This window comes from Polyergus mexicanus, unplaced genomic scaffold (assembly GCF_030449975.1).
Source record: "Polyergus mexicanus isolate NDT 795.1 unplaced genomic scaffold, iyPolMexi1.0 SCAF_1, whole genome shotgun sequence".
NCBI lineage: Eukaryota > Metazoa > Arthropoda > Insecta > Hymenoptera > Formicidae > Polyergus > Polyergus mexicanus.
The window spans coordinates 11,412,302-11,439,351 of record NW_027223321.1 but is presented as its reverse complement, the minus strand read 5'-3'; the positions used below and the strand labels follow the sequence as shown (position 1 = coordinate 11,439,351).

At 32.9% G+C, this 27,050-nt stretch overlaps 2 protein-coding genes across 2 annotated transcripts in view; both read right to left on the bottom strand.

Moving 5' to 3' along the window:
- The window catches only part of LOC138938494 (uncharacterized), a 33,351-nt gene extending 12,085 nt beyond the window's left edge, over nucleotides 1-21,266 (bottom strand). The window contains exons 1-13 of the mRNA XM_070305514.1: nucleotides 20,556-21,266; nucleotides 8,823-8,883; nucleotides 5,263-5,445; nucleotides 4,513-4,772; nucleotides 4,027-4,281; nucleotides 3,764-3,949; nucleotides 3,318-3,583; nucleotides 2,518-2,978; nucleotides 2,252-2,374; nucleotides 1,434-1,856; nucleotides 849-1,137; nucleotides 423-611; nucleotides 267-347 (exon numbers count right to left, since the gene is read on the bottom strand). Coding sequence (XP_070161615.1) covers nucleotides 267-347; nucleotides 423-611; nucleotides 849-1,137; nucleotides 1,434-1,856; nucleotides 2,252-2,374; nucleotides 2,518-2,978; nucleotides 3,318-3,583; nucleotides 3,764-3,949; nucleotides 4,027-4,281; nucleotides 4,513-4,772; nucleotides 5,263-5,445; nucleotides 8,823-8,883; nucleotides 20,556-20,564 — 2,786 coding nt within the window. The 5' untranslated portion in view covers nucleotides 20,565-21,266. The remainder of the gene's footprint in view (nucleotides 1-266; nucleotides 348-422; nucleotides 612-848; nucleotides 1,138-1,433; nucleotides 1,857-2,251; nucleotides 2,375-2,517; nucleotides 2,979-3,317; nucleotides 3,584-3,763; nucleotides 3,950-4,026; nucleotides 4,282-4,512; nucleotides 4,773-5,262; nucleotides 5,446-8,822; nucleotides 8,884-20,555) is intronic.
- Nucleotides 21,267-22,867: 1,601 nt separating this feature from the next.
- Nucleotides 22,868-26,975, bottom strand: LOC138934956 (probable RNA-binding protein 19). The gene is made up of 12 exons (XM_070299130.1): nucleotides 26,852-26,975; nucleotides 26,638-26,732; nucleotides 26,274-26,478; nucleotides 25,980-26,188; nucleotides 25,620-25,865; nucleotides 25,243-25,516; nucleotides 24,020-25,155; nucleotides 23,729-23,931; nucleotides 23,536-23,652; nucleotides 23,351-23,456; nucleotides 23,071-23,194; nucleotides 22,868-22,956 (listed from the first exon to the last, which is right to left on the bottom strand). The coding sequence occupies exons 2-12, from the start codon at nucleotides 26,671-26,673 to the stop codon at nucleotides 22,877-22,879; spliced, it is 2,736 nt and encodes a 911-aa protein (XP_070155231.1). The 5' UTR covers nucleotides 26,674-26,732; nucleotides 26,852-26,975; the 3' UTR covers nucleotides 22,868-22,876.
- Nucleotides 26,976-27,050: the final 75 nt, after the last annotated feature.

Genomic DNA, 27,050 nt, shown 5'->3' with positions numbered 1-27,050 from the left:
TTTATGTAAAATTATTAATACATATATATGATGTATATATCATGATATTAAATGCATACGCACGTACTTATATTTTATTGTATATAATATAAAAGATAATGTACATAATTTATCAGTTACCTGAAACCTGAGCCATTATTTCGGAAAGATTTCGATGTGTCAAAGCTTGCTTCATTATTTTGTTGTCTAAAAAATATTATTATATGATTTATGTAATATAAAACGCGCTTCCATTGCTTCAGTAAAAATATTGCAAATATATTTACTTCGAGACGTAGGGTCGTCGTCTGTGAATCGGTCTTTCCTCCTCGACTTCCGCTTCCTTCTCATCCACGTCGTTTTCGATTCTAAAAATTTCAAGATAATATGACAGACAATCGAGAATAAAATCAATTATTTTGTCAATCATACTATCGTCATACTTAGACGTCGTAGTAGAGGGTCGCGTTCGACGAATGTTCACGTAATTTGGCATCACTCGTTGCGTGGATGAGCTCCCTTCTAACGGATTGCTGATACTTTCCTCCTCGGAGGAAGCTACGTCGGTGCTGTCGTCATCTTCCTCTTTCTCATCAATCTCTTCATTCTCCGATTCCGTCGTGGCAGATGATCTAATATCAATATCAGTGTAATGTAAAAAATTAAAATATATATTTTAATTAAACATTTTTATATTGTGTCGAATCATATAGCTTCAACAATATTAATTTTAATCTTGATTTAATTGATCATATCTTTTTTGAATTAGAATTAGAAAAAAAAACATATTAAATCAAAAGCTAATCCTGACAATACAAAAAAATGAGTTGTATTAACTTGCTGACGAACAAAGATATAAAGCGACTGACTTAGATCTCTCGATAGTGACATATTGAGGTTTCTGCGACCGTCTGAGAGTCTTCACTTCGGGAATATCATCCAAGCCTTCGAACTGTGCTCTTCCTGGTCCGTTTACGTAACTAGTTTCCGAGGATGATGGTACGGGTCGACTGTTACCGAACTTGTTTGCCTGACGACTCAACACACGCTCGTACAGACTACGACTAATCGTAGCCGGAGTAACGCTTTCGCTGTCCGATCTAACGTCGGAATTCTTCTCTTGAAAAAGTAATTGTTTCTCCAGATGTTCGATTCCACCTGTTATATGAGTTGGAAAAATTATATATTATAATATAAAAGAGAGATTTATCTAAAAAGGAGTTGATATTAGGAAAAATATTAATATATTAAAAGTAATATAAATATTATAAAATAATATAGAAAAAATATTAATGAAAGAGGAGAGAAAGATTTAATATTATAGAAAATAATTGATAGAAATAGAAAAAATATTAGAAAGATATTGTATAAAGGAATGTTAAGATATTATAAAATTATTAAAAAATACCATAAAAATGCCATATTTTACTTTGTTTAGTTGAACCTATACTTGCCAGCTTTTTTGATGAGATCGATCAGTTCTTTGATCACCCTCGGATCCTCCTCGTCTTCGCCGTAACTTGCTCTCTCCGGTTCATTTGGTTTCGTCGTCGTTGTAGTAGTTGTCGTGCTAGGCCGATTTCTAGTAAGCGTCTTATATACGAGAGGTTTCGTAGTCGTGGTGGTCTTCGGTTCTTCTGGTACTTCCTCTTCCTCGCTTTCCTCTATCGCGTCCTCCTCTTCATAATCTTCCTCTTCCGAATCGTATTCTTCCGGTTCGATCTTTGAGGTTGTCGTGCTGTGTAAGTAAGTCGTTCGACTGGTCGCAGCTGTGATGGGCGATCTAGTGGTCGAAACGACCGATGTCTTTGACGTTTTAGGACAAATCACATTGCGCGGGTAATCACAAGAATCCGCTGCCTTATTGAATACCAAACCTGCAAAATTTCAAAAGATACGAAATAACAAACAAGGATTCAACAAATCAAAGATTTCTATTCTAATAACATAGATTTAGCAAGGAATTATAAGATGAGTAATAAATGTGACTAATAAAAGATTCCAATTTTTATTACACACACACACATATATATATATATATATATATATATATATATATATATATATATTTGTTCATTTATATCCACATTTTTTATTTACATACAAATTTTTCATATTTATATTACTCTCTTATATATGGGCACCAATTTTTTTTTGTATATTAAATATTTTCTGCTTATTTATATATTACGAGAAATTAAGTTTAAGATTGGAGATAAGTATATTTAACATTAAATTTGAGAGATGATTACTTATAGAAAAATAAAATTACCTGAAGGGCAGGTGAACTGATGCGCAACCACGCCAAGTCCACTTGGACCACTGTCGAGACACCAGAAGTATTTCTTGCAGTCTCGAGGATGCGGGAAGAAGCCTTCGTCTTCGCATTTAAAATCTATAAAAAATAAAGCAATGCTCTTTAACTTTGTGTAACAAAGATAAGATTTTTATTCTCACATATAGATTGGTATTTTCTCAACTAATCGATTCATGTTAAAAGTACATACGTTGTGCTTCACGATTTTCACGAGAACTTACCAGATCCTGGATCAGGAGTGGTCGGCGGTTCAGGAGTCGTCAGCTTATTGCTCAAGGAGCCCTCGTTCTCGTCAGTTTTGCTCTGTTCTTTGCGTCTAGATTGTTTTCTACGAGAGTTATGATCGATGGAGCTGTTTTGCGTTTTGCTTCTGTTCCGGTTCTTCGGTCTCTCGATCTTTTCCGTAACTCTGACGGTGTTTCTACTCTCTATGACCTCGTCCGAGGACGGATCGTACGATCTCCTTGATACCTCCCGATCTTCTTCATCTCCATCACTCGTTTTCGATTTCGAAATGTTACGGTACTTTGGCCTTGAAGAAGACACACGTCTACTGGTGATCGGAGCCGATGTGGTACTACTTCTTTGGCTATTTGTCCGTAATTTACGAGCATTGCTCTGAATACCTTGAGTGCGAATCTTTTTCCGACGATCCACTGACTTTGTATTCTCAATTGTATTCCTACGTAATAATAATAACAATTCTTATTTTTCTCTAATTTAATAAAAAGATTAGAGAGTTAAATTAGAGCGGAAATGAAATATATCTACTAAAAATGTTCCAGAAATAAATTATCTTGAATTATATTTTTACAAAATTTATATTTTATATTCGAAAACTTTTGTATTGTCTAATAATTTAATTTCTTAAGATATTAAAAGTATAATAATAAAAATTATATAAATATAAATAATAATACTGTAAAAATGAATTAATTATATTAATGCGATAAATGGAATTAGAGAATATTATTTCCGACAAATGTAAGCTAATGTATTTATCTTGAGTAACAATTTTTACCTATTATTCGTAAGTAAAGCTTCTTTAGCAGCTTCGATCAATGGATAAGGTCGATCGTGGCACTTGCCACGGAAATCATCATTGTCTATCGACCAGAACATGATGCCTCCCAATTTCTTCTCGTTCACGTATCGAGCTTTCAGTCTGACTATATCTTCATCATCGTATCCAACCCATTGATTTCCATTAAACGCGTACGGTCCCATGGCTTTCGGATTCGGCTGAACGACCACCCATTTGTCGGATTCCGCTATATTCTCGCAAATCTATAATAATCTCAATATTTAATATATTTTTCTTGAATGTAATCTTATAAATAAAATATATACTAATGATATATGTATGTATAAAATTTATATGCCTCTAAAAATAAATTACGTTACTATTTTAATTGAGCACGATACATAGCATCAAAAAAACCTTCGATAAATTTGACATCATATTACCTCATAATAGGCAAGGTAGCCCTTCTCTCGAGTAGCGTCTCCTTCGACACCCGGACCATCCGCTGGTGATCCAAGATCGGTCGCCTCTTCATTAAACAATGTATACGAGCGACCGTACGTTGGTATTCCAAGAATGATCTTGTCCGCGGATGCACCCTTTTCCAGAAGATGACTGATCGTGTAATCCTAAATAATCAATCAATTATTTTTAATTAACTTGTCCGAGCAATAACATTAAGATTCTGACAAGGAAATTATTTTACAATTGTCAACTCGGCATCATAATTGTATTCGTTATCCTCTTCCAGAGGATGCAACGGCGAGTGATGATTGACAGCGGGCTCATACGCCGAATGGTAATCGTAAGAGAGTAGATTGATGAAGTCCAAGTACTCATTTAGCCTAGGTACATCGTAACCCTTGTCAATGTATTCGATACCAGCGGGTACCGCCATCGATAACAACAGCTTCGGTCTTCCGGTCTTCGAGGATTCTCGCTCGAATTCCTCGTAAAGTTCCTGCCAATTTACACAATTGATTATTTTTAATTGATTTTTTACAATTCGCTTCTGAAGATTAAAGTAAAGTCACAACTAATTTTTCATCATTCTGTATTTATCCATACTTTTCTATATATAAATCTCTTTGACGTTCTCTTTTTCTTTATATTTTTATTTACTAAGATTTCTGCAAGAGCTTTCATATTCTTTTCTCGATAAGAAATGATAAGAAACTGTTGGGACATCTACCTGCACTAGATTGGCATAATTATCCTTATCTCGCGGTTTTCCGCCGTCTCGAAAAGCCGGATATTCCCAGTCGAGATCGAGGCCGTCGAAATGATTTTGCCTGAGGAACTTGACGGCATTCTTGACAAACTCTCGCCGTCTCGCGGGATCGGCCACCATTGGTGAAAATCTGCTGGAGCCCTCGTTCCAGCCGCCGATCGCCAACAACGTCTTCAGATTCTTATTGTAGGTCTTCAGACCCGTAAACTTCGCGTATCCACCTGTCGAGCGAGCGAATATTAATCGAACAGTGAAAGTTAAATATCAGCTAAGTCATGGAACACGATGGACTCTAAATTTATCAATATAATGCATTGATAAACAAATTGAGATATTATACAGGTAGACACTGAAAAATAGCACTTTTTCAAAATATAAGAATTTCTTTTGTAATAACTGAGAATAATATTTTTTAACACTCGATTGGTATTTGACATTTACTCTTCGATTTTCTTAGAATATACACAACTGAGTTGTAACTTTCATCGCTTATAATAAAATTACGAATCTGAATTTATCGTCAATTTTAATTGACAATTGATGGCTAATAGTTGAAAACTTCTAATTTTTGTTTTTGCTATAAATATAAATTTCGAAATAAATATCCTCGTCAATAAGTTGATAATTAATGATAATCGTTCAGCTTACAAATAATATAAATAAAATATCGTATATATTTTTATCTATATATATTTTATTTTTATATGTTACCTTTCTCGATATCCTGATATTTGTCGAACGGTTTCAACGCATTATCCTTCGTGAAACCTCCGAAAGCGTAAATTAGGTGAGTGCAAAGGTACGGATTTATGTTTTGAGGAGAGAATTTCGCTGTGCCGGGTCGATACACTGACCAATTTGTGTAATAACAAACGATTTTGCGTTCGGCAATCCCTGAAAGAACAACAATAATCAAGAAGAAAATGTAAACTTTCTTTCAATATAATTTTCAAATACTTTATATGATTTTAAATTATTTTTGTAAATATATTTAAGAAACATAATTATTAAATTCTTTTAATATATATTTAGTAATGATGTTGATGTATGCATGTGTGTGTGTGTGTGTGTGTGTGCTCTTATTTTGCAAGACTTAATTATTACAAATATTTAGATGCAATATAAAATGTAAAGATCGATTTTTTATATTTTATTAAAAATGAGATTCAATTCAATACAAATAAATATTTAAAAATTTGAGTCTTTAATTTAAATTTTCTCATGGTCCTTATTTTTTTCTGAAAAGAAAAGAAATAAGATCGTTTCCGTTTGTTACTCCCGCATAATAAATACTTCCCTACTTTCAACAGAGGTTTATTGAATGAAGAGATAGCAATCATATAAATGTATTCCAGTGCATTCAGCTCACGCCAAGTCGCGAAGAATCGGCGATCGTTATCTTCAATTTCATCTTTGAATATTAGCTCGTGACGCGACAAACGCGTGTCGTGCATTTTCGCAGCCGCTGAATGCACACGCGTGTGCGTATTAAATGAACGCGCGCGACGTGCATTCAATACGCGTTTCACATATACCTATGGTACGCATACTTTGCGCACGCATGACATACTCACGCGTTAAACGCGAGGAGAACGCGTTAACGATTGCGAGAGAAAACAGGGAGAAATTGAAACGCGATTAAACTTTCGTTTACGTGTACAAGAAGAAATATATAGACTTTTCAACTCACGCGGCAAAGTGACTGTTAACCGACTCTAGAAAATAACATTTCTGACACCGTTTACATTTTTTTTTTAAGTGCAATTTTGTTCGGAAAAATATAGCAATTATATGGATGTATAATTTGTAGAAAATTTATCGTAATAATTTTTTTAAAATTTCGAGTTAAATTTTTATCGCTTTTGACATTTCAACACACTGAGAAAAAAAAGTTGTTAACTTAACTAAATGCGTTTAACTGATTATTATTTCTTTAATTGAAATATTTAAGTATTTAAATTAAATGCGACATATTAAATCTAACATGACGTATTTGACTTAAGTATTTAAATATTTCAATTAAAAAAATGATAATCGGTTAAACACGTTTAGTCAAGTTAATAACTTTTTTTTTCTCAGTGCATCTTCGCATTAATGAATATCTAACACATTGTTTTCTATTGAAAATTATAATAAAATATATTTAATTCTATTTATTTGTATTATTGTAGATTGCTATTTAAAACTTTTGATTTTCTCAAAATTATCTTCTATGATATTCAATTTATTGTAATTTTGTAAGATGAAACTAGAAAACTCTTGTAATGTCATATGATTACACATATAGATAATTAGATTATATTACAATACAGAAGATGTGATCTGACAATGAGTTAATCCAACTTTCTTCAATGAAATGTTACAACGAACTATAACGCCACGTAATCTGATCAAAAATAGCATTGCGAAAGCGAAAGATAGTATTACGCGATGGATATATTGTTTCCCGCGATCATCCAAGCGTTTTATTAGCCGAATGCATATATCTGCATACATATATATATATATATATATATATATATATATATATATAGAGAGAGAGAGAGAGAGAGAGAGGGAGATATATGCATCTCGTTGCCCTGCTTCGCACGCGCATAATCGTTTTCGAAGACTGACTTTGTTGACGGCTCGCCGAGTTCGCGTGTGTTTGGCTCGTACTTTCGAGTCGCCGATGAAATATCCGCTGTGCTTTCACCGATCGTGCATGAAACGAGGCCGAATATCACAAACAATATCACGAGCAATGTCTGCTAGTTAAGGCCCGCTGCTGATGACCCTGACCAGAACCTCGGCGAGGTCGACGAAAATATCCCCGATCGATCGATTGAAAATAGTACGATTTCAGCGAGTTTAATCGGAGACACGCCCGCGCGTATAGACGGTATAATTCTCAAAATTACGGAGAAAAGATTAATGCCTGTCACACAAACGTTAGTTATAATTAATATTATAATTATACATTAACTAGTAGATTTAATCTCTCTAATTATAAACACACTTCAACTTTTAATATATATTATATTATTTTCTACTATTTTTATTATTAATTTATTATGAGGAAGTAATTATATATTTAAAATAAAAAATTAACAATAACACATAAAATTGACAAATGTTAAAAATTATATTATTCTATTCATTTATATTTATAAAATTATCGCGTTTTTGAAACGTAAAAGTTGATCAAAATAGGATAGCAAGATTAAATAATAATTATTAAATAATGATTATAAACAATATGTCGGATGTATAATAGCAAATCTATAGACATGGTAAATCTCAATAAATTAGGTAAAATATGTCATTTAAATTAATCGGGGATTCTGAATATAATGTAGTTTACGGAGTCCGTAAGTTCCATCATCTCCGCCCACCTCGCAAACATCACCGATACCGCAATGTTTGAGATTCTCTTTCACCGCACAACGCCGACCAAACGTACTCATGATAGTCCCACGCTATATGTATATCGTCGTTATACAAACGGCGTATAGCAGCATTAAGGTACATAATATCGCATATATAATAGATAATGTCGAGTAAGAGGCTTATCCACGCTCGCTCGTGATCGCGCGTTTTTCCGGATTTGCCGACGAATATGAGAAAATGACGAGGTTCTATACCTTTATTGATGCAAAAAGTGTTATTATTAAAAGTGAATGCTGCAAAATGCGAGGCCCGCAATTTATTGCTCGAGACGGTTTGAAAAATTAACACTTTACGAGCGATCCGAACGTCTTTTCGTTTTCCATCGCGAATTCCACTCCAATTCATTCACTATCAGTTACAGTACCAGTCATTCTCGCGGAAACCATTATTGTTTACGAGTTTTGATGGTGAAAATTCTAGGATACATCGGGTAATTTGTATAATTATATAATTTGTTTCGCAAGCTATGGTTTACCTTAGAGAAACGCATAAACGCTCTTCGAAATTTATCTCGAGCTATTGTTAAGAATTTTTTTTTTTTAAATGCCATTTCTATGAAGACTCATGGACACACGCGGAGACTGGTTATGTACGTTTGTTCGACGCAAAATGTAATTTACTGTAATTCATATATAACTATAATTTTTTTTTAAATTATGAAGATACGTAAAAAGACTTGGGGAAAGAGCGAAAAGAGAGAAATTAGAATAAAAAATCGATGGTTGAGAAATTGTGCACAATCGAGTCCCCTGTATATAATTAAAAGATATAAATATTAAATTCTACAACTTTCTCTTATGGTATAATTGTATTTTTATTAGGAGAGTCGCGGAGAGACTTACCATTTTGTATCGTCGTAAGTAGAATTCCCAAACAGAGAATCAGCGACGCTGCTCGCATCTCCTGCAACGGAAAAAAACGATGCGTCTCATTAATAATTCATCATCGCCGGAGACGCATATAATACCAATGTGCCAAAGTGTATTCGCTCAAGTGAGAGTCTCTCGTACGGATAATTAATTCATAACACGAGTTCCCAACTTTGGTGGCGTTCAATTTCTCGTCTGTTGCTAACGAATCAGTAATGAGTCAACGCAGATAGGCGGTGACTTTATTAATAACTACGTCGATAAGAATTCAATAAATACTAGAAAATCTACACTAATTCATAAAACGATACATTAACGCACGCGAAATGTTTAAAAAAATCCTTAAGAGAGAAAAATATTTTTAAAAACTGACAAGAGAAATTGGAATATAAAAACTCTGATATATATGTACAAAAAAATTTATTTTCAAAATAGTCGCAGCAAACAAATGGCGTTTATTTTATAGATATATAAAGAAAAATAAATTAAAAAGTTATAGATAAATTTTTAATTAGGAATTGCACGAGAGTTTAAATTGTGTGTGTTAGAGAGAGTGTAAATTTAAATTCCAATTCTTTTACGTATACATCAATCTGAAAATGAACATTTCTAGTTCATTCGCATCGTATAGATCGATGTGTGAATTAAAGTCGGCGAAATTATCGAATACCGGTGCCGCTTGTAACCGCTTATGTAACCGCAGAAATATAAAATGCAAACGACGATGCATGCACTTGTTCCCAGCTCGATTCGGTCAGCATGATTGCGGGCGGTCCGTGATGCTGGATTAATAAAGATCGATGACATGTACACATATCGGGATGTCGAGTGATGGTGTCATGACATGACACACGTGTACACGCGCGTACGTGAACACGAACGACCACTCCTCGTTACGTAACGGATGTGTAAAGAGAAAGCAAGAAGAAAAAACGCGGCGCGACTTTCTCGCGGCGCGTTTCGGGCGGCGAGTTTCGCGAGTTACGTTAACGTTACGTTGTAACGTGTAACGCTACACGCTGCCCGTTACCGTGATAACAATTAGCGCCCTCGTGGACCCTGAAAGCTTAATGAGCCGGATGAAAATTCCGGGCTTGCGGAAATAGCGAGCGAAGCGCGGAAGATAGCCGCCACGAGCCGCATTTAATGGCTTCGTCTAATTACAGTGAAACTTGAAATATACTCGAGATGTTGCCGGATATTTCTAAAACTATCGAGTTCTTTTTTAATCACATATAAAGTCTCTCTTGAGGAAATACATAACTGATAAAATCTCGTTTCTCAATCAATTTTAATTCTATTTTCACGCAACGATCATTTAATTTTGGGTCTTATTGTGACGTTTTTGTTGCATATACTTTCCTCTTAATTGAGCTTCTCTCTTTCTCTCTTTCGAATATTTATGACATGCATAATTTTTTATATATACATTGAATTAATTTTATATTTTTTGAAGAAAGAGAGAAAATGTGTGTAATTCATCATACATATAAAAATTAAATGAAACCTCTAGTTTTTTATTCACATTTTTAAGAAACGTATGACAATATCGATGCGATGCACTGGTTTCTAATTAAATTGTGCAAATTCCGACCGTTTTGAAATGCAAATTTACTCCTTTTGCAATTGTAGACACTTGTCCGCAATGTGTGACTGATAATCATTTCGTTCATCATCACGATACATCATGATTTGTCTCCGTACCTTCACGAGTGCAAAGCAATATACCTTCTCCCCCCACAAAGTGACCTGTCTACGTATGTATAATGGCTAACATGCATAGGGTGAGTCGAAAAAAACTCTGAATTCTTTCAAATGTCAAATAACTTTCTACGTTGCTGAGAATCCTTGGAAAGCGAATATACAACGAGCGAATCAAGGGAGAGCCCCGAGCATTCTTTGCGCGGATGTATGTTTGCACGCGCACGCACACACGCGTGTACATCGATCGTCCGATCAGCAATCGGCGAGCAACGGGGCTGGTCATTGCTTTGGCTTTCTGGAAGTTTCGTAACCGGAACGGAAGTTTGCGTCGTGCTTTCGATGCGATCCGCTACCATCGCCCTTCCTCGTTCTCTTCGTCGTCTTTGAATCTCTGCGATTTTTATTTCATAGAAATAATCCAGTGAAAGCAGTTTTAAGAATTTTCTCTTTTTTTCGCAATTATATAATTCAATACACAAGTTGTGAATTGATAATAAAATTTTGTCAGAAATATCGCTCATACATAATAAAATCGCTTCAACCTTATTCATTACACAAATTATAAATTTATATATGTCAATATGCATAATGTATATTATAAATCTAATTGCTATAATTTATTTATTGCCATAATTATTAGCAGTATTATTCTAAAAAAATTATTCCTACACTCCAACTCGCCAAGAAAAGCTATATTAACCAATTTTTCGCTACATCTATCACTCTTCCCCTCTCGTGGAATAATTAACTTTGACCTTAGTTAGATGTATACTTCAATGCAACGCGAAAAAACTTTGAAATGTATCCATTTACGTACATAATGAGAGTTAGTTAAGAATTTCTTATAATCGAAAAGGTTCATTTACGACGCGCAAGATGTTACAAGTTGCATAGGAATGCAATTCCAAACGTGGCAGATGCAACACTTGATTCTGCATATAGCCGATCTAAACATAAATATCAGATTGAGATTCCTATATGTCACTTGAATGTCTAGATTTATAAGTATCTCTATTTTTTTGTTGCCGCACGAAGACGCAAGCTATGTCAAAAAAAATAAATCGTAACGAATAAATTTCATGATGCAAGGACGGTTATTTCTTGTTTGAAAAATCAAATGTATCTCAGTAATTTAAAAAATTCATTATATCACGAAAACGTGTCGTATTATTTCTTCATTCCTTTCATTTATCCCAGAATTATCTTTATTAAAATATTTTTTTAATAGCGTCACCTCTTACATTTTATTTATTTAACACAACTTTCATACATAAATCACACAACAATATAAGAAACGGCAATGTTAAATCTGAATATATATCAAGAATATTATATAGAAAAGATTCTAATATTTAGTTGATATCTGAGAATATCTAATATACGGATAACGGTTTCACTTAATCAGAATAGACGTGTTGGTATTCCTGTAACTGTAATTATATAATTGATACATGTGCAGAATATCGATATTATGTAAACGGTCTTGCCGCATTACATACACAAAAGGAAAGTGATAATAACGACCATAATAATTATGCAAATGTTCATATATATATATATATATATATGCATCTTTAACCCGACATTTTACGGAATTGTTTCCAACGATTGTCAATAATCTCTCTAATAATGCAATACGTATTTTGCTCGTGTATTCGGTACTGGTTGTGAACCAGTCTAATCTGTAATCAGTTTTCCGCGGTGAAATACCAACTGGTCGCCGTGTTCGGTCGATCGAGAAATAATCGAAGGTCGGGACATTTCGAGAATGCGAATTATTTAAAATGCACAAAGTTGCATTCATGTTTCTCCCGTGTGATACGTTCTCCATCTCATATTTACATTGTTGATAAAATTATGATGACACAATAAGCTGATGCTTTGCATCAATAAACGAATAATATTTCTATACGTCTTTGTTAATATGATAATTTCGGATTCTAATTCGAGATTCTAGTCGAGATTATCGAAGGTTCAAAATGTAATACATCACGAAGCATCTCATTCTTTCGAATGAAACATCGATTGCCCGATCAGCTGATGCATAGGAGAGACAAAGAAGAAAATTTCTCCTCCGTGATTCAACAAATTTGTTCTTCCGGTATCTTTCGAAGGGAAAAGAGCATTCGAGTTCTTAGATGACTTTATGCTTCAAAATGGCATACAAATATTTTTTAAATCATATTTTTTCGCAGACAATGATGTAATTTGTAGCGGCGTTATAATTTATCGAGTAGTCGTCGAAATGACAGCTGATAATCCTCTCGACGATAAATCGATATCAAACTTTATTACAGATTAAAATTTCTCTTTATCGATAAAAACTATAAATGTTTTCAGTTTTAAAGTAATGGCTAATTTAAGCGTCTCCATAAAAATCTTTTTCGTATCTTTTAATATGCAAATGAATTCTATATTGCATTTTTTTCCAGCATTACTACCCAATTTTTCCTGTTATTTATAATTATAATATCTTATTTTGTATAAGTAGTTTTTTTTTCAACATATTCGAAATTTTAAGACGACGAGTATTTTTGACATTTAAATCGTTTTGTGATTTACATATTATTAACTGCGTCAAACTATAATTCGCCGATGCAAATCGGAACTTTTATAACGTCGTCATCTCTCGCGAAGGAATTTCTAGTTAACATTTTTCTTATCGCGATATTTATCGGTCTCAATCCCGCGGGAGTAAAAACTGAAAGACGAAGGCAGAATACGAGAATAGAACTCGTTTACCAACCGGAGCTATCGCTATAATAATACAGACAGCATCCCGGTTGACCTTTCCGTGGCCGTATATTTCCAGAACCAGATTTCTGGACGACCAAGGTTATAGTAAAAACAAACGTCTCACTGGACATTGTCGTTATTTACGCGTTATGCCGGGAATAATACATTCCTCCGGCTATTTTTGAGGTTTCGATTTTTCTCTTTTACATCGCCATCAACTGATCCTCGAAATGACAGAGTTCAAAAATGCAGTATGAAAACATATTTGCATTTAACGATCTTACCGGTGCGGTCTCCGTTAAAATGTTTAAACATTAAATTGCATAATGACACACAATACACATGTAAGACGGATATATGCTAATTGCTAATATTCAATAAGAATTCTCACATATATAATTTACAACATCCAAATTTTCAACGTTATCCAGATTTCTAGACTTTTGTTAACATTGTCATTATTTGCCACGTGCCTCAGACAAAAACTAATTGTTGCGAATAAATTATATGCCATTCGAATAATATTCTTGCTCGAAAGAGAAAATCACGAAAAAATAATGAAAGAATCGTACATAATGCATTTGATGTGTGCCCTCATTATATCATATTTATATTTTACTCGATTTCTCTTCCTTAGATGAACGATAATATTATTTTCACGTTATACAATATATGTAGAATAATTTCTGTAACATATTTCCTCTTTCATGTAATACTGTAAAAACGGCGATATATAATTATAATCGATATATTTTTAAATATATTATTTAAGGAATAATCTATAGAACAGAAATAAATATATGTGTGTGTCAAGATATTTGAATATTTGAATATTATAGAAAAAATTGCCATAATTGGTTTTAATAAAAGTCGCGGTAGCCGGATTTATATAATTAAGTGACAGGTTATACAGTGCTATAATAGTGTAACGAGTGTAACGGCTCTTTGACGTTATGAAAGGTACAGGCGACATTCTTGATCTGGAATCTTTTTATTTCCGGCCTCAGTGTACGTGTATCGATGGTGTACCGGTGATCGCGATTTGATTTGTGGCTATTCGTTGACCGTGTGCATGCATGCGATTAAATAAAATTAAATTTTCACACGTTCCTTCTAACGTTAATTCATTAATCAAATTTCTCAAGTTGAATTTATATCTTGGTGAAATCGTTAGTATTACTGCATACTTCGTCATATTTTAAGACTACATTTCCATCACTTTCGAAGTAAGCGATAAATATAATTGTAACTGTTTCAATAATATCATTAAAGTGAAATTTGCATAGAAAATCAAACTTGTTTTCTAAATAAACAATTATAATTTCTCTACGTGTCTGCTTCAATGTAAGTTATCATTTACTTTTTTATACTCTATGATAATTACATACATTTAGTAATATTTATTATATTTTTTTATTTTAAATAAAATATTATTTATAACTGTATAAAACTTGTAATTTAATTCATATTTATCGCATGTCGCCTTACATATTAGCACTAGAGTTTTCCATTTTTAAGCTAATTGCACGCATCGTTAGATGCTAATTAAAATAAAGTTACTACAACACGTTTGCGTTATCGATTTATCGTCGATTAAACGCCACTTTCGATCCGCAATCATTTCGCTGCCGTCTCGAAAGTGGAAACGTAAAATCGATTTGAACTGTCCTGGAAGACTGTGCTTCACTCGCTTTTACTTTCTATGGAATTTACCCCGGGGGCATTCGAACTCTCGCTCTCCTTCGTGGAGAATTAATTGACCGATTATGCCGGCAATTAAGTCTTCTTTGTCGACAAAACGATTCAAGCCACAGTCGACGACTTGCCACGTTGTTAACTCTTGTTCGTTAAAAAGAGAAAAATCGCTCAAATTTAGAAAATCTATTAACTTCTATTTTTCATTTGTAATATGTGTCATAAATAAATTATTCATTTTCTTTAATAAAACAATGACAAAAAAATTATCTTTCATCTCAGTTTGTTCTTTGCATATATCTTTTCAATGTTACATAGTATTCATTAACTTCTATTTTTTTACTCGAATTAAAATTTTAAATATAATATTTTCTCTTCTTAATAAAATATCTCTAAATGTATTTGATAAATCATTTTTTAATACAGTATTTTTTTTCCTCTTTGATAAAAATATTTCCCATACCAATATGATAATGAAATAACTTATTGTCAATGAAGAAATGCTTTCATCACATTTCCATTCCATTTGCGGTTAAGTATAAAATTATCATATGACGGTGATGTCAAAGCTTTCGAATATTGATAAACGAATGAAATTAACATTATGACAGTGATGTCAGAGCTCTCGCAATCGCAAGAAGATGATTCTGAAGATGCCTATGTTTATTTCGATAAACAAGTGGAAGTGAAATATTCCAATAAAATCAAACATAAAAATATGATCAAGAGAATCTGTATTTCCTTCTACATTAAACAATAGTAACTTTAAAAAAATTCACAAATTTTTCTCAGCTAAATTAATTTGCGGAGGCTCCTTGACAATTACGGATTTAAAGGTCAAATCTCATTAGTCTATGAATCCGACTCTGAATTTAATTTACACGCAGAATCGTTTTACGAAAATACATAAATATTGAGAAGTAATAGCATCGTATTGAGTGCATTCAACTGCATAGTAGCAGTAATGAAATTGCATTTAACATCGACGAAAGATCTTGCCTTGAGCAACGATCGAAAGGTCGACCGCTGTCCGTCCTCCGCAAATGTCTTATATATTTCACCTTTATCTCCGTCTCGTCGTTCTTCTCTCCTCTAAAGTAAAGGAAACCTTTCATTCCGGGACATCGGCTTCTTTCACGCATTCCTCCACGCGTCTCGCGGACACGCAAATATCCGCGATATATTGAATGAAGGTCATCGACAGCAAGGTCGATCGGTCTTAATCGGCATTAAAATCGTGCATCTCCTCGCGGTCGAGTAAAGTGCAAATTTACTTTCACTTCGGAAGCTGCATAGTATGACGTATGATACGAGATAAACCCCTGAATCGTATTTGAGAAATATGTATATTTTTCATTTTTGAACCGGTTTAATTATAGAAAAGATAGGAGCCAGAGATTTTTTTTAAGACTGACATGAGTCGAACAAATATAATTAATTTCTTCTCTAGAGGAAAATATATTCTCTATCATATATCCACAAATTTTGAATGATTTTCCGAGGCAATTCAAAAATAATGCAATAATTATTAAATATAACATTAAATATAATATAATTAATTAAATGTTTTAAGGCAAAATTCTGAGAATTTGATTTACTAATAATTTTGCAGAAACAAATAAATTGTAAATCCATAGAACGCTGTTTGATGATCTTTTTGTGATCTTTACGTTATACATTATGATAAAAAGTGACGACTCCAGTCCACCACCGATGGTGTTCGATTTTTTATCCGGTTAAATCGAAGCGCGATTCTTTCGCGGCTACCGAAATGATGCAAATTGCACTCGTTGATTCACGAGAGGATTGGTTACAACCTCCCAGTCTCGATTTCGCAATCGAATTGCCACACGCGTTCGCTCCTTCTTTGCAACGGCGTGCAACGGTTTAAAAGTGGAGTTGTATTGCGAGCTGGGTCCCCTCCTTCCATCCTCCTCGGGAGGAAGCCGACCATCGTTCCCAGGTATTCGATATGTGCTTATAAATCGCGCCCTCGAATGATCTCTTCCATTGCAGCCTTGCGATACGTTCAATCGCGCGTAAATCCTGAGAAGTTGCACCGCTGATCTACTATCGTTACGAGATAGTAAATCATGCGGTAAGAGGTTCGTTATACATTTTTCCCAGAACCTTCTGAATCGATCTTTTACAAGATTATTATTCCGTAGAGAGTGAGCGAATTATTATTGCAATGTAGAATCTTTCATCTTTCCTTTTCTTTCTTCAATATACAATACATTGATGTTAATTACGAAAGATATGCAGATTTAGAAGGAAATTATAAAATATTGTTACATCTTAAATATAAAAAAAATATATATATCTATTTTTAGTTTAAAGAGCGACAAAGACATTAATTTTAATCACGTTGTAATGCAATAATCCCGAATTACAATTATGGTTAATGATAATTATGTAAAGTCCAATTTGCGAATTTGTATATTATAATAAAAAGTTAATTATAATAAGTGAAAGAATAATTACTTAATAAAAGAAAAACAAAAAGAATTAAAAAAAAAAGAAAAGAATAATTACTTAAAAAAAGAACAAAATAATTACTTAATAAAAGAAGAAAAAAAGTATACTTTCAACGTGTCATATGTAAAATATGTATACTGGATAAAAAAGAAAAACGTAATTGACTGATTTCTTCGATTTGCAAAGTGTTGTAATCTTTAAAAATATCGAAAAATAAATTTTTTTTTTTTTTTCTTACAAAAACTCTATAAAAATTTAACTCGAGAGTAGAAAATGTAGGTATGCGTGCGCATCTCAATTTCTATCGTCAGTAGACGCATCGTCTATTATATGGAACAGTAAAGCGCATCTATACATGCAAGCACACGATTACGCGAATAAATTCGATCCTGCTTTCACTGTCTAAAATTCGATCGGAGAGATTAATTCAAATTAATTTAAATGACCGGTGATACTACTTTTACACACGTCGTTCTACCGTAATACTTGGTAGAATATTATTCCGTAATACTTGATAGAGAGTAGTATTTCGACTCTGTAATTGTCTCTTACTAACTATAAATTAAACTCGGTAAAAGGTAAAAAATAAATCGTCACTTCGTATAAAAAATAGCGTATGATTAAAATATGAATTAACTATGACATTAAAATATAAACATTATGTAACATTATCTTTCACTTTCAATCTTTCCCTTTTTTCTCGAACAACTGTATTGTTAAATTCAACTTTTTTTTTTATATATACAATATATACGCTTCACGTTATATTATTTTTGAGAATTTCAATATTGAGAACCTTTTTCGAAGATAACTTAGTACATTAGGCTCTAAATAATAAATATTCACAAATAACGTTTTGGTCCCCCCCCCTCCCTCCCCCCTCCCAAAAAAATATTGAACCATCGTCAGTAATTTGACATAATATATCTTTTTTTCAAATTAACATCATTCAAACTTAGTGTCGTAATTAATTATCGTAATCAATCATTATAATGATGTAATTAATTATCTAATAATCAATTATTTTGATTATAGAACAAAAGTCACGCCTGCCTAGGAAGATATTCCTTTCCTTTCTTATCTTTTTCTCTCTCTCACTTCCGTGCTCATTAAACTTCGTCGACTCGTTGAAAGCGTGACTAGTGAGATGCAAAGAAAAAGAGAGAGAGAGAGAGAGAGAGAGAGAGAAAAAAAGAAAAAGGAGCGAGCGTCTACGCCTACGGACGTGCCCATAAATTTGTACTTCTCGCAACTCGGTTCTCAAGGTTTTTTCCCCGCTCGTGAATCGCGTTTTGATACCGCGGGGCGAATATGCAAGTCAAATGTTTCCCTCGCCACCCCCCCCCCCCCCTCACTCCCCCTGTGTTGTTACTCAACATAGCGCGAATACAGATCTTTTCTTCTGGAATTCGATCTCTACCTCCGACGCGCGACTTTTATCCTCACCTTATCGAGTCACGTTAAAAGTAGATTGCTTCGTACTCGCGTGGAATCATATAGGACGGATCACGATCGCAATCAAGTATACGATTTCTCGTTAATATCGATGCAATTTCAATCATCGAGAGCGGAACTCGATCTATACCGGAGTGTACGTATACTCGTAACGACAAATTGCTATCCATGCGCGGAAAATGAAGTATAATTTTAAGCGAAATGTAACGGAAACTCTCTTTCGCTCGCGGAAATTCCCTTTCTTTCCGAAGAAGTTTCCGAATAAACGTTATTATTTATCGCGCGAAATCCTGCAATAGATGGTCATAGGTTTCACCCGCGTTGCGTTTGATACAAAGATAACATACATTCGTACAGGAAAGTCCGCAGACTTCCCGTCTATGCGCAGTCCTTGTGTTATTTTTCCGAGTGTTTCGACATATATTCTAATGTCGAAATATCAAAATGTCATAATTCGATAACCGATATGAAATCGAACACAAGTTAAAATTGACCCCCTTTCTCTCAAGACAAATAATCAAAAGACTCGTTTAATTAATATTCTTTACAATTTTGTAATGCCTTTTTTCACGACAAAATCTATTTAAATGCATATTTGCATGATGAAATAAATAAAGAAGAAAAATTAAAATTTGTGGTTACGATAATAATATGTGATTACGATTTACTATATAAAAAAGAAGATTGCGCGCTTCTTCTTGATAATTGTGAGAACTACAATAAAACACCGCACATTATCGTCTTTACCGAATGTTGACGTAACAACCGTTAATGAAAAACGCCTATCATTAAAACAGATACTGACTTATTGTATATCTTATTGTAAGAATGAAATTATGTTCGTCTCAGTCCATGTTTACTTCTTACTTTAATCCCCCAGTGATGTTTACTTCCAATTCAATCAGGAAATCATTCAGAGAGAAATAAACATAGTCATTTTTAGAAAATGAATTTTTAGAGATATTAAAAAGAAATTTTGTGTGAGATCTCTATTCTCAAATGTATAAAATGTAGCATATATATTTAATTCTGGTACTTTAAACAAGTTTCAACCCTTTCAGAATAAATTTTCCATAGATATATTAAAATTAAACTGCTTTTTATATGTCTTATTCTGTGATTATACCAGTCATACTCTAATCCAGCACGTCCTACAGCGTGATATTCTATCACATCCCAGACGAACGGAAGATGGACCAATAAACGGTCCGAAACGTACATTTTTAATACATATTTATTATTAAAATAATATAACAAGTTCGACCACCTTATGCCTCAACTCTTATTTGCCAGTTTTTCCACTTAATTATTTTTTAGAAATTTTAGAAATAATCTATTTGTTCCTTTAATGAATCAACAATTATTGCAAGAGATATTCTTTATCTTATCACATATTGATTAATTGAATATTGTAATTATACAAATCAGGAAAAACAAATAATGGTTGCAAGATCTTCAAAGTTTTTCGTTTGACGATAATTTTTCACTTATACAATCTTGCATTTTTAGAAAATCATATTTCATCATTGACAATTTAGAATGCGACCCTTCAGATTGCAATTAGAGAAATTGAAGGAGCTAATAATGATCTAATGATGACTCAATTCATTACTGGTTCGAAAGTGAAATTGCTCTTACCCAGTCCATGTTAACTGCTCGATCTGATCCCCCGGTGACTTGGTATCTCGCCTGTCTTCAAAGTCAAGAGTCTTTCTCAGCTTGAACACATCGCGCGTCAGGTGCATCTGCTTATGATGCACGTGATCCACAGTGACAAGACGATGCGATCGCCGTTGCACTCCTGATCTTGTACCTGTACGATGACACTGGAGGACGACGATGCGGCACTTTTATATCAATTATCTACGAACGAATCGCGCAAGCAACGTTCTCCAGAACGAAAAGCGTACGACTGGCTTGGCTGGCGAAGGTGGACCACAAGCGCACTATTACTTTCATGGGGATCGTCTCCCATACTACTGCTAATACCTTCGTGGGACAACATCGCCAACCGATGTTGAGTCCCACCAACCGGAACCGCATTTCCAGTCCTTCGCGATACCAGGATTGGGGATCCCAATGCAAACCCCTCCGGGTGATGTGGCAGTAGAGGTGAAAGGAAGACATTTCTTCACTGACGGTGTCTACCTTGCTGCTAGTTCGCTTCTGTTCGTTGAGCATGTAAGATTGTATGAATATGAAGATTGTTGTCAATCGAGAAACTTTGAAGACATTGTAACTATTTTTTGTTCTTTCTGATTTGTATAATTACAATATTCAATTAATCAATATGTGTGATAAGATAAAGAATATCTCTAGCAATAATTGTTGATCCATTAGAAACAAATAAATTATTTCTAAAAAATAATTAAGTGCGAAAACTAGCAAATAAGAGCCAATGAACGGGGGGATATTAGTGCGCGAATTTATTAATATTGTTATATATATATATATATATATATATATATATATATATATATATATATAATAATTGTGTATTTTAAAAAAATGTACGTTTCAGACCTTTTTTTTGATCCATCTTCAGCATAGATATAAATGTATTATAAAGATTACATTGTAATTTTAAAATTTAACTTACATAAAATTTCTTGTAATCAAATTTTAAATTAAATTCGATAATCAAAAAGGAAAATTCACTAAAATCCACAAAAAGAGTCTGTATAGATTAATGGATAATGTATAAACTTTAAAATTTGACTGCAATAACAAATTTTGTGTCAAGTTTTAAAATTGCAATGCGATCTTTATATATTTATATCCATGCTGAAGATGGATAAAAAAACTGTCCAAAATTTAAATTGCAAATGTATATTTTAAAAAAATACACATTTATTATTAAGATATAACAATAATAAGTAATAACACGCACCAATATCCTGGTTCTTATTTGCCAGTTTTCCCACTTACTTGTTAGTACTCGAACAATAAGCCTCTATTGTTGTTATTATTGGATTCCTAAGAAATATTTGAGAAATTCAAAGTTTATTCGTGTACAACGCGAATTATTATTATCTCTCTCTCTCTCTCTCTCTCTCTCTTTCCGCGTTTTATATAAATATATTATAGATAAAACTTATATATACATCATGTATAAATATATACCTATACTTCTATACATACATACATATACATATATATAGAGTGCTCCACCAACAGTGGCCACTCCCTCTTATCTTTTAAACTAATAGAAATAGACTGTAACAAATATATATCAGAATAATTTTATCTTTAATAATTTTTTTATTTTTAAAAGATAAAAGGGGATGACCACTTTTGGTAAGGCATCCTGTATATATACATATATATGAAATGGTAGTAAAAAGTTACCAGGAATTGCATTAAATATACATATGGATCAAATTTATCATTTATAATTACTGCAATTCTCTTCAGAATAATGCCCTTTTGATTTAATTAATACATTCACGGAATTGTGAAATCTATGGCACTGATAGAGATTTCTACAGCAACATAATATTTATAATAGCATGTATATTGTAATCAATATTTTTGCAATTTACACTCTCAAAACTTGTCATCCTGCGAAAGCGGCTTGTATAATCAGTTAAGTTAAGATAATATTGTATTAGTTGCATTTTTATCTTAACTCAAACACACTATCGCATTATATTAATCATTGGAAATCTGTATCGTTCTGTAGAAAAGAAAAGAAAAAGTCATGTTTAAACGTGACACGAAGGTCAATGTCGTGCAATAAAAATTCTTTCGACTTCTTGCCGATCAACTTGAATCTCTACCAATGTGAAAAGAAATGGAAATCGATATGTATAGCAATACTAAATATTGATTCCAATAATGTTCGTGACATTCAAAATTTATCAGACTGTATTTTTAAATTATGCACAATCACAAAACTTGTATTAAATTACAGAAGTTTTTACATATTAACATTCTTTTTTGCTTAATAATTTTTTTTTTTATGTGTCAGCCGAATTTAATTCGAGACCAACACTCTCAGGATCTAATGTAGATTTCTTGAATCTCTTTGTTGAACTCTCTGAAAAAAAAAGAATTTTTCTTCAGTATCATAAAACTTTCTATCGCACATCGATAAACGAATTGATTTATTATAATATTTATTAAAGTACAATAAACATAAGAAATAAGTTACCTTGGTAGAAATGTTTCGCAGTACGTTTTCTAATTTCTTCGATACCTTCCTCTGCCTGTGCCCATTCAAGCACTAGCCTTCGACCATACAAGTGAGTACTTTGACATAATGCTTTAAACGCTTTCTGCAAAAAATTGTGAATTGAAATTAGCAATAAAATTAAACACAGTTTTTTTTCTATTATACACATCTTTAAATAAGTTAATCCCTCATCATACAAGGCACATCGGATTTATTTAAAAAATTAAATTCTAGAAGTATAGATACTATAAATAATTACCTTTGCGTCTGTCTTTGTGTAATACTCGACAAAACCAAATCCTCTGTGCTTCTCAGCGCCGATCAATTTCTTTGGCAATCGTACAGCCTTCAATTCACCATACGATCTGCAAAATTACAATTAACAAAATTATATTCTACATTACATATAAATATTTCGGTAAAATATATATACAATGTACATACTTAAATAATTCTGTTATTTCCTGGAGAGTTGCTTGGAAGGGTACATTACGTACCAAAATTTTAGAACCAGTTTGTTCGGTAATTTTTGACTTTTTTTTCGCTGTTTTGACATCGGATCTAAAAAGTAGTTTCATAATTATTAAGATTTCCTGGTATTTAATAAGACAAATTAAAATATTAGTGTTGTTATTACATTAAAGTTCTCTCAGATCGTTTCAGCTCTAAACTTTTCCCATCAAGTACTGACATCTGTAACGTTTTCAACGCACGATCCGCGTCGTGTTTTCTCTTGTATCTTACAAATCCATATCCCATGGACAGTTTGTTAGCCGGATTTTCTGGATCTTTCTTAGTAGCTACTGTGATGTAATGAAGAGGACCGCATTTACCAAAGTACTGAAAGCATGAAAATATATTACCACATTTATGCGCAAGAAAAACTAACAATGGTTATCTTATAAATATAACTATTTCAATTACTTACATCTTTTAACTGTTCTTCTGTAGTTGAGAAATTGATATTTTTTACAAAAAGTGTAGTATCTGGTTCAGGTGGCTCATCATCGTCTTTTGTATGCATATTCTCATTTTCTTTAGATTCTTCTGTCATAACTTCTTTTTTAGCTTTCTTTGCTGAGTTTGTCGATTCTTTCCTTTTGTCAATATTATTTTTAGTTATGTCAGTCTCAGATGCAGGTCTGATGAAACTGTTATCTGGTGCCCATTCCAAATATAACGGTAGATGTTTATATTTTTTATAAGCTAATCCATGGAAAGCCTTGCGTGCTTCGGATGGTTCTAGAAATTCGATCAGTGCTGTTATACCCGCCGGTGGCATTATGATACGCGCCAATTCCCCATACTTGGCAAACATTTCTCGGAGTTCCTTCGATTCTGTTTGAGCCGGTAAATTTTTCACTAAGATTATAGTGGTCGATCTCTTCTTTGGTGCTTGATTAAAAGCATCCAGACACACGCCATTTTCTTCTAAAAAAGCTCTTGTATCTTGTGTCAATTGCGTCTCTCCTAGTGCCAATTTGACCGCAGCGCTCATTCCATTTGATCCGTCTTCTAATAACTTCTCCTTCGTTGTGTTGTAGCGACTCGCGATAGCATCTGCTACGGCATTTTGTCCAAGAAACAGCGTATTCCAATTATGTGATGAATCTGCCATTGCTTTATTCTGCAGCTCCTTCTTTTGTTTATAAGTTAAATTTTCCATATCAATGTCTTCCAAGGAAGTTTTCGCCTTCCCGGGAAGAATATGTAACATTCTACCATCTAGTACAGAACCATCCAGTTCATTGTAAGCCTTTATAGCATGTTCCGGCATCAAGAAAGTTATCGTGCCAAATCCTTTTGGTGTCCTAGTCACTCTATCCACAGGTAAATTCACTTCGGATAGAGGGCCATATTTTTCAAACAATTTTCTTATATCGTCTTCTGTAACCGTATATGTCAGATTTCTGATAAATATTCTTCCAGATTCCGCTATATTCTCTTCATTCTTTAAAGCATCTTCTTGTTTCTTCCATTTAATATTAGTTTCATTATTTGAATTTCCGTTAGATTCAATTGCCTCTTTTCTCTCATATTTAGATACAAATATCTGCTTTCCTTCTGCATAAATGTGAAACATAAAGAAAAATATTGATAAAATGTTTATTACATATATACTATTATTTCCTAATTAATATTGAATTTTACCTAGGAAACTCTTATTTTTCATAAGAGCTTTCTTCATGGCTTGCTCCGTTTTGAAACCTACATAAGCAATACCTTTAATTTTAGGTGGTATTCGTATAGATGCAACTTTTATAGGACGAAAAAATTGTTTAATATGTTTTTTTACATGTTTGTATGCAAGTCCTCGTAATTTTACAGTGAAGAATGTGATTGGACCATGTTTTGGCACATTATTAATCACAGATTTTTCTTCATTTTTTACATTCTGTTGCTTTTTCTTTAATGCCTCTATATACTAGAATTTAAAAACTTTATTAATAGTATATATAACATTAGTATCAACACATACATATCAATACATACATTATATTCAATGAAAATCACATTATCATACGTACCTCTAAATCTGATATAACTTTATTCGCAATTTTTTCTTCTTCTTTATTTTTCTCATCTTCCTTTTTATCTTTATTTTCCTTAGATTCATCATCTTTATCATCATTGGACTCATCATCATCATCATCATCATCATCAGACTTCTCTTTTTCATTATGTGTTTCCATAGATATATCAATATCATTTTTCCAAGCTGTTTTACCAGTATGTGTTTCAAGAAATTCCACGAATAAAGGATCATCCTTATACTAAAAATTTAAAGTCATAATTTAATAAACAATAATAATTTCCCTTAACTACAATAGAAAAGACTTAACCTAAAAAGTTACTAAATATAAAGAGATTAGAAAAATTTATTATACCTTGTCAAGTGCTCTCTTAATTTCATCATTATTCTTTTTGTCTGCATTCTTTTTTTCCTTCTTTTTATCACTTTTACTTTCTTTTATATTATTCTTTTTTGTAGAATCTGTCAATGTTTCCTTTGATTTATCATCAAGAGATTTATTAATCTTTTTATAAGAGCTATCATTTGCATATTTGCTCCATGATCTTGGTTTGGAGGAATCACCTAAAATATATCATTTTGTATTACTTTAAAATCCACAAAAATCTTATAGCTTATTATGCTAAAACAATTATCTTTTATTACATACCTAATCCTGCACACTGCTCAACAAATATTTTACATGTATCGATATATGTTTGATCAAAAAAGGACTGTGCCAGTTTTGCTTGCTCCTCTGTCTTGTATCCGATAAATGCAAATCGTCGAAACTTTCCATCTTCTGTATACTTCAACTTGACATCAGTCACGATACCCTTTTGACTAAATAATTCTTTTAGTTTAGTGTCTGTCACCTGCGTGCACCAAATAAAAAATTAAGATACATATGCAAAGTGCCCACTTCATCAATAAAGTTTTATCTACATATATGTATATTCGGGTATCTCTTGAGGATATTTATAGAAAAAAAATGTATATATTATAAACGTTAGATATTAATGAGTTCTACATACGCTTTTCGGCAAATTTTTCACTACTAAACGCGACATCTTCTTCTTTTTTTCTTAAATAGCATCTGCCTTCGGTCGAGGGTCAATACGGCCAGGATCTAACGTATAATTTATATGGAAGTGGCGTAAAATGTAAATACAAAAACGTTAACAAACAAAAATCCTCTTAAAAGAGGAGAGTCCAAAAAAATAAAGTCCAAACAAAGGACACACGCGCAACGCATCAAAACACGTCCGCTCTCGACCAAAGCCGCAACGGATTGTAAATTGTAAAGCGGGGAGCAGGAGCACACACTTTTGCATAAGCGCATAATCATAAGCATAAGGAAATTGATTGGTCAATTTCGTTATGCATAAGAAAATGGACCAATCAATTTTCTTATCCTTGTGATTATGCGCTTATGTAAAAGTGTACG